This window comes from Chanos chanos, chromosome 8 (genome assembly GCF_902362185.1).
Source record: "Chanos chanos chromosome 8, fChaCha1.1, whole genome shotgun sequence".
NCBI lineage: Eukaryota > Metazoa > Chordata > Actinopteri > Gonorynchiformes > Chanidae > Chanos > Chanos chanos.
In genome coordinates this window covers 5,263,952-5,281,451 of record NC_044502.1, presented here as the reverse complement: position 1 = coordinate 5,281,451, position 17,500 = coordinate 5,263,952, and the positions used below count along the sequence as shown (strand labels likewise).

Sequence of the window (17,500 nt, the reverse complement as noted above, 5' to 3'; positions counted from 1 at the left end):
AAAAAAAAAAGGATGTTCCTTTTTTTTTTTTTTTGAGATTATGTTATGGAAAAACAGTCCTTTTCTTGCTCGTTGGGTATTTTCTAATCTAGCCCTTATCATGCACAAACAGTGAGTGGCTTGTTTCCATATTGTTAAATCCGCTGCCTGTTTCTTTTCTGTTTTGATCAAGTTTGGTTTTACTGCATTTTTTTTTTGTTTGTTTTGTTTTGTTTTAAATGTATTTACAGAGACAACTTTTTGGTCTTGGACATTTTCTTTGAAGCTCTCAGCTACGAGACCATAGAGCAAAAGAAAGTCTACGACGTCGCCGGTTTGCTAGGTGGGTCTCGCGCGACTCCTCCTCCTCACCCATTCAAACAAACGTTACGGACGAGCGCCTCGTGTGTTACGAGGTCTTTCTCAAATTAAATTTTTCCTGCACCAAAAGTGCGCCTCCCTCCCCTTTTCGTAGATCATTTAATGTTCGGAAAAATAACCTGTATGAAGGCCGCGCTGCAAAAGCTAAATGAAAAAATGTTTCTGCTCAGGTGACATCGGTGGGCAAATGGGATTGTTCATAGGTGCCAGCATCCTGACAATACTGGAAATACTCGACTACATTTATGAGGTACTTCTTGTTACTCTAGGAAAAAAAAAAAAACATGCATCATTTCCCCTTCCCCACGAATCATTACTCACCACAGTTTCATTACAATGTCATTACTGTCTAACAGCTATCTGGTGTCTGTTTCATTTTCTCAATTACTTTTTTTTTTTTTTACACATTGTCTTCTCGCTCTTTGGTCGTAGGTGGGTAAACACCACATAAGACGACTGTTCAGGCCGCAGAAGAATCAGAACCGAGCCCAGATTCAGGACCAGGTCCAGAGAAAACAGAACATGAGAGAGCAGAATCTTAGAAGCCAACTAGCATCCAGCACCATAGCAACAGTGAGGCTAGAGGAATTCAAATCAAAGGTGAGAGCCTAGAGGCAAAAATTGAGGAAATCGAGAGAGATAAGCATCACTTACATCAAATAATGTCAAAATTACAATACTGATATATTCCAATGCAGGGAAAAAATTTTTGGTAGCAATTTTCATTTTTCAAGAACTTTCATTTCCTGTTCTATGCCTCGGTGGACATTTCACGGCACGTTGATACGCTTTTGGAAGGAAAAAAAAAAAAAAAGTTTTTTCAGAGATGTCTTTGACCTCCCTGTGTCTTCAATGTCTGTTTGTTTTGTTACCTTCAAACAGGAATCCAATGATTTGACCGTGGCACATCCACATGGAGTGTATCCAACGTCAATATTACCTAATCATCACCAACACCACCACACCCAACCATCTTTGCAGGATGACTTTGCCTGCTAGGACAATACACGACCTCATCTTTTTTTTCTTTCTTTCACTGGATTTCTAGGCCTTCTTTCTCACCTGGATACTTTATCTTTTTGTTGTCTATTATATATTCGTTAAAAACTGTCACCTGTGAGAGCTACAGCCAAAGTCACATTCCACTATGATCTTCTACCAGTGCACCAGACATCTCTAAAACTGGACGGCGCTTTTTTTTTAAAGATTGCGTCGACGTCAAGATGGCACAAAGCAGATCAAATCGTTCACTTTGTCACGACACACAGTTCTAGCTCCAGACGACCACTACTGACATTTTCCTCAACACAATACTATGACATTGAAGTGTTACGTTTTCAACGTTCCTTCGGCTTTACCTCCACGGAATAAAAGTCCGCCGGCAGAGGAACGGTTACACCAACTGCATTTTGAAATGTCTACGATTGTCCGCACTTACGCTTATGACTTATAAATTGGTTTTTTTTTTTCAGAACAGGCTATGTTTACGGCGGTTGAGAAAGCTTTGCACAAGCGTACAGCGCAAAGCTGATTACTTTGTCTGTTTGTTTTTGTTTTTTATAACCTGAAAGTCTCCGAGTTAAATTTGAAGTACTTGGATAATTTCACAGTTTGCACCGTCAAATTAATGTCGTCTTGACGTAGGCTACGCCACGTTTCTATGTGACAGCTTGGCTGTCGGCTTACTTAAAAAAACGCTCCGGTAGTTTGTTCAGTGTCGCTTCTCTGTTTTCGTGACTGTTTTACGTTTTGCCCATTACTTTTGTGTCACAGCTGTGGGTAAATGTCGATGCGAGGCTGGGTCAAGAAGAAAGGGGAGACGTTGAGAGAACGTAGACCACGCGGTACTGACTCCATCAAGACACTGAAAAAAGGGTTAAGGGGGGGGGGGGGGGGGTAGAGGAAAAACTGTGAACTTTGCTCCTCTTCTTTATAATACAAAGAACAAACATTAAGAGAAACACAGAACCCATTTTGTACAGAACACGTATTAAAAACCCAAATAAATAAAGTCCTAAACTTGTCTTGTGTTTGACAAGCGCTAAGGGAGGATTTCATCGTGTTGTATTTAGGTATGTGCGACAAATACCAGTGGGACACAAACATAAGAATGTCAGAGAGCACAGAACACACGACTCATACCAGAATCTGATTTATACTGTTTAACTGTTTCTCGACCGCACCAAAATGTTGAAGCTGTAATTTATAAAAAGCACCATGCTTTTCACAGTTTGCAGGGATATGCGCAGGGCTACGGCGATTTTATTAGTAACGGTAATCACCTCCTTGGCATGCGAGTTTGCGAAAAACCCATCATCTTAAATATTTATGCTTTTATACTGCCCTCTAGTGGTAAAAATGTCAGGCTAAGAAAAACTCATGAAATCAAACAAAAGCACCGACACTTTCTTACGCAATAAATATGATTTCTTTATTGTTAGAAAAATTTTTTTTTTGTAGAAATACATTTACATTTCTAATGTTTTAACACATATGAAAAATAATCTACATAAAATATTTTCTCAGTCTTATCACAGAAAACATGTTCCTGTTGAAATGTGGGGAACCTTTGTGTATTTATATATACTCTTTATAATCATACAAAATATAGTATTACATTGAAACATTGTCCATGTCTTACACGCTGAATGTGGATTGTCTGACGATGTCAGTTTCCAGTAGTGTAATCTCCTACAGTATCGCCAGTATGTTTTGTTATAAAACATAATTGCTGTTGAAGTAACAGTTTCAATTTTTGGAGTTTACAAAAAAAACAAAAAACAAAAAAACAGGGTACATGACAGCTTTTACAGGAAATCTCGTAATCCCTCCACAGAGAAAGAAAAACAACACACCCAACAGTTAATCCAACAAGAAAGAGGGACAAGTAAGTAAGGTATTGGAAAGCAAACAAAATGTGTTTAAATTACAATAACGCGTGTGAACGCATCACAAATGTATTGTAAAATGGTAATGCCGTTATTATTGTGAGTCTGGATGTGCTTGAGCGAAACCTAATCCTCACTACACAGACAATAAAGCAGAGCGCAACACAACACGAGATAATTGCGCGAGAGCACGAAATGTCGCCAAAGTGCAAACGGAGAAACTTGGAAGAAGATCAGAAAACGCTCGACACGTGTTAAGGGGCCGTGTGCTTGAAATAAACAACGGGACGAATCAAACATGTTCAACTGCATTCAGCTATATTGCACATATAGTACTGACTGTATGGACATGTAAACTATTGCACACAATAATAATTGTAATAATAATCATCATAATAACAATAATGATCATTTTAAAGCCATTAGCAGCAAACCACTGCTATAGTTAGTAGGTGCTGAGTGACTCATATGTCCACATCAGTCCTGTCCATATAATGATTATAGTTTACAGGCAGTCATAGCAGTGGAGTCCTTTCATCTTTTATCTGCTATGCTACATATAATCTCACTCAGCATTCATTTCATAACAGTACCACAGAAACCAAGAGCAGGCACTCAGCACACCAACATTCACAATTTGGTACCATACGAAAATAATAATAATAAAAAAAAAACAAAAAAACAAGTTACAACACAGACAACTGCGGGTTTTTTTTTTATTACACGTGCACTCCCGATTGCATGCAAACAAGCAGGTGTGAACACACACATAAAACCACACACACACACACACACACACACACACACAGACTGTATACACTCCCGATCACATGCAAACAAGCAAGTGCGAACGTACACATAAAACCACACGCGCACACGCGTGCGCACACGCACATGCACACACACAGACAGTACTGCATTTTTTGTTCTGCATATCACCCTTGGTTATCTCTTGTGAACCATGTTAAACCGTTAAAAAAAAAGCCATTACTAAAACTAAAGGCACAGTTATGGAGCGATACACACTAATCATTATGTTGGCTACTCCCGACAACTGTAGCAAACAGGAAAAGGGCTTGTCTGCGTGAGAATCAACAAATTCCTAATACGGGCTCGAGATCTAAGATCAAAAACAAAACACTGGCAAAATGGCCCAAAAAGAAGAAAAAAAAAAATCAGAGCTGGAGTCATCCTTTCCTCTCACGAGGAATTCATCAATTGTTGCTGTAAACATCATTAGCCTAGCCTGTATTTCCTCCCTCCCGTTGTTTTCTGGGCAAGCTTCTCGAGAAGTCCCGCGACCGACTTCTGGAACATTCTGCTCGCATAACTTACCTTGAGATCCATCACAAACACCAACAGTTGTTCATTAGAGCGCGCTCTCGGTGAAGAGTCTGTCAGCTGGGTTGTGAGTGGTTCAGTAGGAGGAAGACGGACATGTGGTATCGCTGGCAAGGGACAGGGATCATTTTTGAGGGGGTGGGGGGGGGGGGGGGGGGGGGTTGCGTAGCTGTTTTGGAGGAAAATGAAAAAATTTCGTTTCATGCCAACCCCTGGGTCCAGGTTCTTTGAATCCACTCCGGTTGAAGGTCCCCGGTTCAGGTGCTGTTTCCTTGCTCCTGCTCGAACATCAGCATGGCTAATTGAGAGCGGGAGCCTAGCCCCTCCAGAGTGCTTTGGACGCACCTGTGGAAAGCGTCTTCGCTCAGGCGAGGATCGCAGGTCCGGTTGCGATAGCGTTGATGCAGTGCAGGTTCCACGGCGCGAAACACGTGCAGACCCGAGTAACGCACAAACACGTCGTACACGTCCAGGCTCTCCAGCAGGTCCTCGTTCTCCTGCGCGTCGGCCGACATCCTGTTTCGGGCGGCCATGTAGTCGGCGTTGTAGAAGCACGCCTCCTCGAACGAATTCCGGTCGAAGTGGCCGGCCTCACGGATCAGGTCGGGAGTGGCGGGAGGTGCCTGGTCGTGGTAGGCCACCTCGGGGTTGAAATCCTGAAAGTGGATGGGGAAGAAGGCCTGCCAACCGCTGATGGCATTCATGCGGCAACGGTTGAGGAACTCGGTGTTGAGCACGGTGTCCGGCGTGACCAGCAGGAAAAGCGTGTCCACCGGGTGTTTGCGAGAGATGATGTCCAACACGCGCACCACACCGGGGCTCTCCGTCTTCACGCTGATCCAGGGTACCTTGACGTTGGGGTACTTGCGCTCGTAGGCGGCGATCTTGGCCTTGATCTCGGCAAACACGTCGTTCTTGCCCACCTGCTGCGCTTCCACCGGGTCGTAGGTGAACAGGAAAGTCAGAACCGCGTTTTCTCCCATCTCGAACAGGTTAGCAGCGTAGTGCTCCAAGAAGCGTAGCGCCACGGTCCGGTCAGCGCTGTTCACCAACAGAACCACGTGCACCCTGGTCGCTTCCGTGACGTAGGGCATGGGGATGATCTCGATCTGGCTGAGGGGGCGCACCAGGTGGACCCGCTTGGCGATGGCACGCCCATGGCCCGACTCCGTGACCGCATTCAGCTGCAAGTCCAACGTGTACTCCATCCCGCGGGTCGGGTCGAACCTCCTGTAGCCGTTGACAAGCCGCGGGTCGCTCAGCTGGAGCACGGGAGAGTACTTGCTGTTCAGCTCATCAACCGCGGCCTTGATGACGTCGGTGACGTCGTCGCGGTCCGCTCCCAGGAGGGGGCACTTGGGGGATCCGTCGACGCAGGAGAAGAGCGTGTCTTCGGTGAAGTAATCCCAACGAAGGACTTCGAAGCGGCTTTTGGGCTCGAAGGGAGGAGGTATGCCCACGGGCCAAAGAGCACTCCTGTTCCCATCCGCCGCAACCTCACTCACATTCCTGATCTCTGCCTGCGGGTGAAACAAGGTCAAAAAGCTTGAGTTGGGTTTTTAAAGGACGCGCGTATGCGCAAGCCACGTCTCCTCGCAGCCTCACAGACAATTTCGTGTTCTTTGATCTGAGATACAGCCCAAGGGTAATGACTATAAATGCTTGCCAAGAAATCTGCTGTAAATGATTGAAATATTACTGTTTTCCATTCTGTTTTTTTTTTTTTTTTTAAATCAAGACGACTAATTAAGGCTTAGCGATAAGCCCAGAACATTTTTATCTCTTTAACAACAATCGAAATGTCAACTCCAATCGGTATAATGTTATTGGGTAATCTAAATGATAGCATTAACCATGTATAAACAGAAAAGGGAAAACATGAAAGAATACACAGCCACAAAAGAAACGACTAGAGCGTGACCGGGATGAGCGTTGATGTTTTGGGTGTTTCCAAGTGACATGATTGCCACAGATTTGCTCTTCGACAAATTACTTTCGGTTAAAATTCGCTTTTTTCCCGTAGCCTTATTAATGTGTAAAGGATGACAGACTTTGGTTTACTCAAACACATTTCCTTTGCTCTTAAATCACACCATGTGCTCAAAGAATGAGTTGCCAAAGTTAACAACAGGCATAAATCTAGATTTGTATGAAATCCATAATGATGGTAGGAGATGGTAGTTTTCAGTTTAGCGTTCAGCTCTGCCTCTACTCACTCATGAAAAAAAACGATATGTACAACTGAAAACTAGCTGCACTAGCATTTAATATACAGATCACGAAATCAATTGCTATTTTATCCAAGGCAAAAGCCACCCCTGAGCTGCCTTCCATGTGGTTTATGTATCAATCTCAAGGAAAGGAAACGGTTGCAATGAGTCTGACTGTAGTTTTCACCTGTAGTTTCTCAATCTCCCGGTAGGTCCTCTGAAGTTCTATGTGGGTGAAGCGTTTGTGGAGGCGATACATCTGTTCAGGGCTGGTGACGGGGTAGACGGTGAGGGCATCCTGGAAGTCTCGACTCCCCTCCTGGCTCACATCCACACTTGGCTCGATCTTAAAATGATTGAACTGCAGGCCCTAACGGAGAACCAAAAAAACCCCCCCACATTTTTAATCTCCAATTCCATATAACATTACGCACAATTAATAAACTAAAAACTGGTCAACATTATGTTGACTGAACACACAAATATGTTTTCCTGTACACAGATAAAATTATTAGAAAAATAAGGAAGCCCTCGCTCAAGACAAAGTTTGTCATGTCACTTAAGAGATGTTTTTGCCTTCCAACCACAGGGGTCAGCTGACTCCCGCTGATACCAGTAACGTCATTTAGTGTCTCGTAATCACGCTAATTAACTGAAGGACTCTCAGCGGGCGAGTTGCCGCTGGCCTGAAACAAAGCAGGAGGTTAGCTCCAATCACATCAGGAATTCATCATTTCAGTCTAGTAAACTTCGCATCAGTAAGGTCAACGGAGCTTCGCCGTCAAATGACGAAATCGACATTTGCCTAAATGCGTTTTTGGCCAGTCCCTGCAAGAACATCAATGAATAATCAAATCCTCAAGGCTGAACCACCGTCATCAAGAGTTAACTTGACCTAGGATTGAGTAATTCCACTGGAAATGACTCACTGAGAAAAAAAAAAAAAAAAAAAGCTGAGAAAGTAGTTCCAAGCCTCTGCAAAAAATAAACTGGAATGGCTTAGTAACGTGCTTGGTAATGTGCACATGAACTTTAGGTTTGCACGGCGGTGGTATCTAATCGTACGTTCTTGCTGAATCCAATCAGATCAGGCTATTTGGAGCTCAAGGATCCCGGACTCCGTGCCAAGGTGACAAAGTTGGTATTATCCACAGGGGACCTGACTCTCCCGCTTAAATGCATTATCCAGAGACAGACACGCAGGGGAAAGCAGGCTGTGCATGCTATAACACGCGAGTGTGTGTTTCTGTGTGTGAGAATGCGTGCGTGGGAGCTTGAGGTTGTGTGGTTGGTATATCATATTACAGTGTGTCAGTTCATTTCTGTGCAGAATGTGTGTGTGTGTGTGTGCGTGTGTGTGTGGCATTTCCATGTGACTGTGTTCACAGAGGTCTGCTTGTGTGTGTATGTGGCATTAATGTGTGACTGTGCATGCAGAGGTGTGTGTGTGTGTGTGTGTGTGTGTGTGTGTGCGTGGCATTAACGTGTGCCTATGCACACAGAAGTCTGTGTGTGTGTGTGTGTGTGTGTGTGTGTGTGTGTGTGTGCGGCATTAACGTGTGACTGTGCATGCAGTGGTCAGTGTGTGTCTGTGTGTGTGTGTGTGTGTGTGTGGCATTAACGTGTGACTGTGCACGCAGTGGCCTGTGTGTGTGTGCGTGTCTGTGTGTGTGTGTGTGTGTGTGTGTGCGTGTGCACACGCACGCACGCAGTTGTATTTACGAAAGTCAGGCATTTAGGAACTAAAATAAGTGTTGATAGTTTGGACTCCATCTTGCTCGATGGCCTCAAGAGCTCTCTGAGAAACAGGGCTCTCTCTCATGTCAGGCAAAGACTCCTGGGTAATGTGGTTTCCTGCAGTGAACCTGAAGTTCAGGATGCAGAATGAGACCACTTGTGACCCACGCTGACGGGGCCATCTCAGGGAAACTAGCTACATGAAAAGTTTACTTTATCAACACGGAGCTGTTTTTGCTCTTTGGTAAGATGATTACACAGGCAACCAGCAGTAATTTCAGCCCCTCCTTTCAGCCACATTTTTTCCAGGAAAAAGGAAAAAAAAAAAAGAAAAAAAAAAAAGCTTCTTTTTTGAGCCCATGTCTAATTTGAGTCTCATGACGTGAACTAAAGTAAGGCTAACCGCATTAGCGATCCTTAAACACAAGTAGAAGATATACAGAGATGGTTTTTGAGATACTTTTCAGAGTACGCTCATACACCAGACGCTCACGTCGTCACAGTCAGCAATATCATAAGCAGTTTAAGTGCCGGTATAAATAAACCGTGGAGTTATTTAGGGTTCTCTCTGTCTCTATTTTAATAACTAGCCTGCATTATTGGCTTCACCCAATCTAGACAGACCAGTGAAATATGGAACTGAGAAAGGAGTGTGGGACAGAAAGGAGATCAGAAATAAAGCTGGGAGGAGTGAGAACACGAGGTATATTTTAAGTGGAGCGAAAAAAGCACGTCTGATCTGTTTCCTTCATTAAGTTGAGAGATGACCAACGGGCTAATGTTATGGTGACACTGTGAAAGCATCCAGAGAGCTCTACGAGTTCCAACACTGGCACGTCGCAAAAAAAAAAATATCCCCGCCCCACCTGCGCCCTACTTTCGCCATCCAAAAACTCATCATCATCATCAACCACCACCACCCCCCCCTCCCTCCCTCCACAACAAGATCAGACCAATCCATCCTACCTCATACTCCTCCATACAGCTGACGTCGGCGTAATCGATTATGCAGCGTCCTAGCCACTCGTCAGGTCTCACGCTGACGATATCGGCCCTGCATTGCTCCAGGAAGGGCTGGAGTCGCAGCAGCAAGGCACGGGAGAGCACGACGCCCGCCCCGCCGTGACAGAACTTCCCCTGGGCCTCGCCGCCGATGAACTCCTCCGGCCGGCCCATGTAGAGGTGGAGACCCATGCTGAGGTGACCCGCCAGGGTCTTCAGCCGGTCCGGTTGGGTGTAGGTATCGTCCTGGACGAGGTAGAACCAGTCGTAGTCGCTGACGTGGTGCTCCAGCAGGTAACGCACCGTCTGGAACATGTTAAGCACCGGCTGGTCGTCGCCGTGGGCGACCACGAACATTCCGTGCGGGGCCTTGCGTATCCGCGTGCCGGTGAAGAAGGTGAGTCTCCCGTCCAGGTGGTGGTTCAGGGTCCGGTTGACGGCCACTGCCATCGTGTTCAGGGTGCTCTTCGAAGAGATGACCCCCACGAAAAGACGCTCCCTGATTCCCAGCTCTGTGCTAACGTATTTGGCCCTGCGGGAGGGAGAGACGCAAGATCACCCTTGTGCAGACAAACTCAAATTCGTCAGTCACACAGACATGCACAGACAAGCTCACATTAGCCAATCACATCAATAAACTCAAATTAGTCCACCACATGCATATACTTAAATGCACATTTCATATACACACATGAATATATTCATATACAACTGCTATGTGAGTGAGTGTGTGTGTATATATATATATATATATATATATATGTGTGTGTGTGTGTGTGTGTATGTATGTGTGTGTGTTAAGCATATATATAAGCACTCAGGCAGGATGGATACCGATGGACTGTAACACTTGGTGGCCTCCATTTCTAGACAGAAATTATGCCTAAACGACTGTCAGCCACTGGATGCACACTGAGTGAAAACCACCTGAGCTTGGCACCTAAGTAGGGTTATATATAGCACCACCTGATTATCTGTTTTCTCCACTACTGTTTGTTTCGACGTCTACAGCACTAAGGAGATTTATTCCATTTTCACTTTTAACCCAGAGACTCTTCTTTCTAACAGTTTCGCTGTTAGGAAAGTCATGCAACCATGCACCAAACAAAGCAGAAACGTGTAATTCAGATGGCCTTGAGCTTAGTGTGGAGGTTAGTCAAGGAGGTTCCCTGCTCTGTACGTTTTTTTTGGGTTGTTTGTTTGTTTTTCATCTTTCCCTCGCCAAAGAGTCTTGCTTCAGTGAACTGAAATCTTCATTAGCTAACGCGTTGAATCAAGTGTATTTGAGCAGGGAGAGATCGAAATGTGACGTGCTATGGGCCTCCAGGAATAAGGCTGGGGATAGTCTCACATGGCTGGGGATACTCTCACATGGCTTATGGTCCTTGTGAAATACAAGAACTAAATCAGTGACAATATTCAAAGACAGTCTGGCAAGGAACACAGATGGTAGCGGATTTTCGTTTGTTTGTTTTGTTTTGTTTTTGAGATGGCATTGAATTCTTGCTGCCTTGTGCCACTTTGCGGTTCTGTTCGGTCAGCATTTGACGTGGTCGGACGGTCAATATTTTGAACACATGGAGGCTCAGATTACTAAACCGTTGATCCCTGACTGACAGCTGGGCCAACGTGCCCCAGTGACATCGTTAGAGAGCTTCGGCGTGGGAGACAAACGATCAAGATCTTGGGGTCCGAGCTCGTCCCCCGGTTCACTCAGTTCACCTTCAGCACAGAACCACGCAAACTTACGGGAAAAACAACAACAAGGGAATCGAGCGTGGCATCATATGACGCATGAGATCAGTTTTAACTTGTAATCCTAACTGCTACAGACATGAAAAAAAAGTTGTGAAATTTCCTTGTTCCACTGAATTTTCCATTGTCGATTCTCTAGTTCCTTCCCTTCGCTTACGCATTCACACACACACACGCACACACACACACACACACACTCTTTCTCTCGCTCCCAGCACTCGACTGTGCTATATATTTACACCACTAATCACAATGAACCAGTTCAATCAATCAATCATACAGCCATGCTAAAATGTCAGTGTTACAATCGTTAAAGGGAAAAGGGGGGGGGGTGTACAAACGCATTGAGAGTCACTTTTACACAAAACCAAAGAAGAACATGGCTCTTCTTTCAGATCTCTGACCTTCGAGAGATTGTTAGACTCATACCTGAAAACTTTCTTAGGCGGGCTCGGTTGAGCTGGCTTATTATAAGGCACAATTTTTGGTTCAAATTCCTCTTCGACGTTCCCGTTCTCGGTGGTCCCGGCTGATATCGAACTAGGCTTCCGAGCCCCTTTCAAACTGCCCGGTTGTGGCAACACCTCTTCGGCGGCTCCTATCTCGTCCGCACCGCAGGATTCATCTACCCAGGTAACGCTAAGGAGACTAAGAGTGAAGCCCAGAGAGATGCCGACAATAATTGGCCCGATCGGCCTGATTAGAGAAATCAACATGGAGAATCTCATGCTTTCTGGACGAGCGACCGATGGCTTCTCAGCCAGCTCCCAGCGCGAGCACTCTGTAAGACAATTCGACGATTTGGGAACAGGTCTAAGTTTGAACTATCGCTCCCCCACACCAACTCTTCCGCTTGCTTTTACCCGCTGGACAGGAAAGACTTCAAACGTTTCTCTGTCCCTTGACGTGTCACCGATGCGGGCTCCGCCTCCTCAGCCAGACGTCAGGAAAACATGTCTTCATCTCTGGTCAGATTGCCAGTAGATTTGACTGGACAGCAGCTGAAGGGAGGACCATCTGTAAACTCCAACCGAACCAGGGCAAACCTATAGTTAGCAAACTCTAACTATGTAATTTTAGAGAAAGCGAATTCGAAGCCCAAGGGAAAAGGGTGAGACAAACCAGTTGGAAAGCCAAAGCTCCGAATTGCCACACTAGAGGGCGGTTTGTCACGCGGCGATTGTAATTCCTTGTAGATCAACATCTCCCGCTGCTCAGTGACGAGTTTAAATAGGTTAAACCCAACGGGCAATGCTTATTTTAGAGCTAGTTTAAGGGTGTTTGGCACATTATTTCACGTCAAATGCTATTTCACGGAGACATTGAAATAACGCTTAGAATGCATACCACACGAGAATTTCAGAAATGTTGAGTTTCAAGGTAACAAATCAGATTACAGGCTTGCCCTTAAAAAAAAAAAACTCGAGCGATTATTATAAATTGTGACTTGGACACCTTTTCCCCGGTGTCCATACAGAATTCAGCTCCTCCTATACACATTGTTTATATCTTGTCCATTTCTCTCTCTGAACCTGGGAGATTTTGCAAATTCTCAAAAGATACACATTTACAACAGGCATATAGATATTCTTGTCGTTGAGATATTCTCTGGAGTTCGGGGACTTTTCTTTCACACTGCGCTTGCATTGTTCACATGAGAAAAGCCGTTATCCCTAAGGGCAAGTCATAGGCCATGGGTAGCAGGTAATTGGTCTTAAAAGAGACACGCGGTTCAGGAGGAGGACGATGAACACGTTATCGTTCGGTGCTTGTTAGTATCATTCAGTGAAGACTGGTGTCATCTTTATACATAAATCATACAGGCGATGCAGGGGGAAAAAAACCCAAAAGGCTTTTAGTGGCTATTTCTAGTAACACAAGTGTCCTCTCTAGGAGAAGTTGCACGATTTTCCACTCCATGCCTTTCTCATCCGTGCCTTGATTGTCTCTGTCTCCTCGTTCTGTCTGTCTGTCTATCTATTTATCTATTACTCTCTCTCACACACACACACACTCACTCACTTGTTTTTTATTATTTAGTTTGGCTCAGTTTTTAAGGACACAGGAGAAAGAGTGGGGCTGTCAGGCTGTGTGCCCAACCTCCAGACCATCTGTGCACTCACTGTTCACTGACTCCTAAATATCATCTCATAACCAACCCCACCCTGGCCCAGAATGCAATTTACCGTGTTTCATACCAAACACACACACACACGTACACACACTCATGCACGCACGCGCACACACACGCACACACACACACACCCCTGGAGGGTCACATCTGCAGTCTTTTCCCTCTGCCCAGGAGCAGCTGCTTTTGAAGAAAACAACAAACCCAGTGCCACTGATTATCTGTTTTTTTCTGACTGCCAGAGGAAATGCATTCCTTTACTTCTTTTGTCTGTTGCTCTTACAACAGCACAAAGGCCTCGACATTTGTGTAACATGTTGTATATTGCAGAGGAGCAGCAACACAGAGGGTAAGCATGTCAACAAAATGAACCCCTCTCAAAATGGGTGTTTTGGGTTTTTTGGGTTTTTTTTTTTTTTTTCATTTTTTTTGTTTTTAAATCTGGTGTCATGTAAGTCTACATTCAAACAGTGTAAGAGCAGATCTCCAAGGGTAAGTGAAGTTGTTTTGGAGATAGAAATTTGCTACACTACTTTTGAATAAATATTAAATTTAGTTTGCTGGATATTACAGCAATATTATTTTATTTTTTTAAACACATATTGGTGCTTTCTGCCAACCAGCTCTCAGGATGACAGAATTATGAAAACTCTCTCTTTTTTTTTTTTTTTTTTTTACAATGTTATTAATCATTTACAGCAAATGTTCCCATACAGTAAGGAAGTTAATTATGCTATAAATCTGCACGTTTACAGCTGACCCTGAATAACCCTTTGTGGGCGTGTTTCTTTGTTTGTTTTGTCTGGTTTGTCTTTAACCGCATACATCGGTCAGGACTGTTCTTTTCCCAGTGACCGTCTTTCTGTTGTCCAGCTGATCTATCCGGATAATCTCCTAGTCTGACCTGTTTTGAGTTCACAAATCCCTGACTTCCCAGATTAAGCTAAAGACAAAGGTCAAAGGTTATCACATGAATAAAAAATAAATAAATAATAGACATGGCTGTTTCTCCTTAGCAGCATAACGTATTACAACTCAATGTACATATATGTTTTTCTTTTCTTGAAATCAGGCTGTCTGAGATTAAGTTTGCAAAATTTGCAATGCCACATTTTCTCCACAGGGTGGCAGTATGTTCTAGTGGATGACGTTATGGCAGGATGCTGTTGGCAGTAGGAACATAAATATCAATGAGAGTACTTGTGGTTTAAAACAGTCATTGGTATGTAGCATATCTGCTTTTCATCCTTCATTCCAGTTATCATTGGTCTTGGTATGTGGTATTTTCACAGCAACTTTCATAGTTCTCACAGCAATCTGTTACACATTTTCCCAGGCCAGAGTGTCACTGGGGATGTTACTGATAGTTTTATTAATACTTCTATTGGTTGTTGTTTTTGTTTTGTTTTGTCGAGTAAAGAAACATTGTGTATTTATTCTCAGAGGGTGCCACAAGAGAAGCAATCTCAGAAGGTAAGAAAAAAAATGAAGAATAGAAATCCAATCACAAAAACTATACAATAACATGCAGTATGAAAGATGCTAGGCATAGATCATCAGAGGGATATTGGCAGCAATGCAACAAGAATGACTGACAGACAGATAGATAGATAGATAGATAGATAGATAGATAGACAAACAGACAGACAGATAGACAAACAGACAGACAAACAGATAGACCGTCATACAGATAGATAGATAGATAGATAGATAGATAGATAGATAGGGATACAGACTAATTTGTACATGCTACCCAGCTGTGTACTGTCCAGTGCAATGGTTGTTTACTTCAGCCCTGACTGCTTTGCTTAACTATCGAGAGTTTACACAAGTTTCTCATGGATATGTAACTATGTATGTATGTATGTATGCGTGTATGTATGTATGTATGCGTGTATGTGTGTGTGTGTGTGTGTGTGTGTGTGTATCTGTGTTTGGTGGAGTTATATCCCAGATGAGCAAAACAGTCATTGCACCAGTGCCAAAGCAGTATAACAGAGGGTCAGAGAAAGAGGAGAGAAATATTTTCCAGCATAAGGGGAAGAGTGGACCGCCTAATTGTCCCGGCCTACGATACAGGCACGATGGGCCTGGGACCAGGCATTGTCCATTCACGGCTGGCGGGTTTTCATCTGAATACTGGGGGTTGTTTACCGTTCCATGGGATAAACGCAAAGGAATGTACGCACCAGTTTACTAAATAATGCCGCTCGGCCGCCGCCCCCCCAGGATCACATGACCCTGCCGTTGTCTCATCCCCCTCAAGGGAGTCACTGTTACACGCAGGAATCCCAGAGTCAGAGTTAACATAGAGTCTTTTATGACGGGATTCCTCACTGAGGCTCTTTAGGGGCAAAAACTGCACTGGCTTAAGTTCACACAACTTGCATGAAGACTGTTACATTTGTCTTTTTTTTTGTCACAGAGAGAGAGAGAGAGAGAGAGAATCCTACTCCACAGAAAACGCACACACTGTGTGTTTGACCACAAATATCAAGTTGACATGGTGTAACCAGTTGTTGTTGTTGTTTTTAAAGTTGTGTACGTACCAGAGGGAGTTGTTTAAGTTCACGTCACACACGTGCACAGAGCAGTGAACACAAAGCTTCGGAGACTTCGTGACTCCCGAGTGGTGTTTATGATATTGTACAAATTCAAAATATCTCAGTAAAGTAGAATTTACAGCAGGTCGTCTCTGCAAACAAACCAAACAAACAAACAAAAACAACAACAACAACAACAACAGGAACAAAAAGATTTGACAATGTACTCTAGAATTTTCCCCCTTATTAGCAGAATGAAACAAAATATGTCTTTTTTTTTTTTTTTTTTGGAAAGGTCAGCTAGTAATGTTACATCGCCCTATGCGATATTACGGTTGAGAGCTATGAATAACTGTACTCTGACTTGGAACTGCCTTTATGAAATTATGTATTTTATACTGATTAAGTTAGGTCTGGTTTTCACTTGGGACATGACCTGCGGCATGTGAAATGCAGACCAGTTGCACGTATGTACTCAAGGCAAGACTCATTATCTGTCATATTATATTAGCAAAAATAATCTAATATGCTTTATGAAATTCACTGATATTTAATGAAATCTTTTATTTTTAGTGGCAATTGTAATGTACAGTGTTATTTGTATATTTTTTTTTCCTGGAACAATTGAACCATTTACTTTGAGTGTGGGGTTTAACAGCAGCTCTGCAGCATCATAACGTGAAACTGCGTCAGTAAATATCTTTAAAAAGTTACAAAAAAAAAAAAAAAAAAAAAGTTTAACCTTTATTTTATGTGTGATGTTATAATACATTTGTATTAGGGTGAAACTGGACATGGCAAGTTTGTTTGTTTTTTTTTATACTTGCTCAGCAGTCAACGCAAATTCAGGTAAGTTACAATAACTTAAGAAAAAAAACTCCAAAAGTCAAGTAGCCGAATTTAAAAAAAAAAAAAAAATTAAAATAAGAACCTCATTCTGTAATGTTACACTTGGTTGAAATGTTTGATTTTAGTTGGTTGGATATTTTGTTTATCAGCTTTAACTTTCTGGCTTTACAGTACAACCACACTTCTACCTGCACACACACACACACACACACACACACACACACACACAAACAAACCTATTTGAAACGCCATTAAAAAGTACTTACAATCTGATTTTAATTGACTTGACGAATATAGTGTGCATCATTATAATTGTTGTGTTACTTAAGTTAATGCAGAACAGCAGGGGCGTACATAGAGGTAACGTGTGATCCCATTCTCTTGTTCCTCCAGGTCCGTTGGATATGCTGAGATTTGGCATGGGGATTTGAAATTCATTCAGTAAGGCTTGTGGAAGTTCTCACAGATCAATTTCAGTTGATAGCACAAGACATTGATATAGCTGAAGGGCTAAAACGATTGCCAAGAACAACACAAGTTAGAGCCCACTTTATGAAAAGCACATCGACGGCAGACAGAGGGAACGCACAACACAAACCTACTCGTAATACCTCATAAAACAGAGGAAATAAAAGGAAAACAAAGAAATGGGTGGTTCTGGAATGACGCATTAGCATGGGAAAT

General features: G+C 43.3%; 2 protein-coding genes across 2 annotated transcripts in view; one reads left to right on the top strand and one right to left on the bottom strand.

Moving 5' to 3' along the window:
* asic4b (acid-sensing (proton-gated) ion channel family member 4b) overlaps positions 1-1,359 on the top strand; it is a 28,977-nt gene extending 27,618 nt beyond the window's left edge. Inside the window, exons 7-10 of the mRNA XM_030782082.1 lie at positions 231-322; positions 531-610; positions 793-960; positions 1,243-1,359. Of these exons, the coding sequence (XP_030637942.1) occupies positions 231-322; positions 531-610; positions 793-960; positions 1,243-1,359 (457 nt within the window). The remainder of the gene's footprint in view (positions 1-230; positions 323-530; positions 611-792; positions 961-1,242) is intronic.
* Positions 1,360-4,846: 3,487 nt separating this feature from the next.
* Positions 4,847-12,150, bottom strand: chpfb (chondroitin polymerizing factor b). Its single transcript, XM_030782304.1, has 4 exons — positions 11,723-12,150; positions 9,503-10,070; positions 6,987-7,169; positions 4,847-6,109 (listed from the first exon to the last, which is right to left on the bottom strand). Exons 1-4 carry the CDS (start codon positions 12,019-12,021, stop codon positions 4,847-4,849), a joined length of 2,313 nt encoding a protein of 770 aa, XP_030638164.1. The 5' UTR covers positions 12,022-12,150.
* Positions 12,151-17,500: the final 5,350 nt, after the last annotated feature.

What these genes read in the sequence shown, in the direction of transcription:
- chpfb (XM_030782304.1), bottom strand. Translation starts at nt 12,021, where the DNA reads ATGAGATTCTCCATGTTGATTTCTCTAATCAGGCCGATCGGGCCAATT. An exon ending in CCGCCTAAGAAAGTTTTCAG is followed by an intron (nt 10,071 to 11,722) that starts GTATGAGTCTAA and finishes TCCCTCCCGCAG; the next exon opens with GGCCAAATACGTTAGCACAG. An exon ending in GCTGTATGGAGGAGTATGAG is followed by an intron (nt 7,170 to 9,502) that starts GTAGGATGGATT and finishes GTTCTCCGTTAG; the next exon opens with GGCCTGCAGTTCAATCATTT.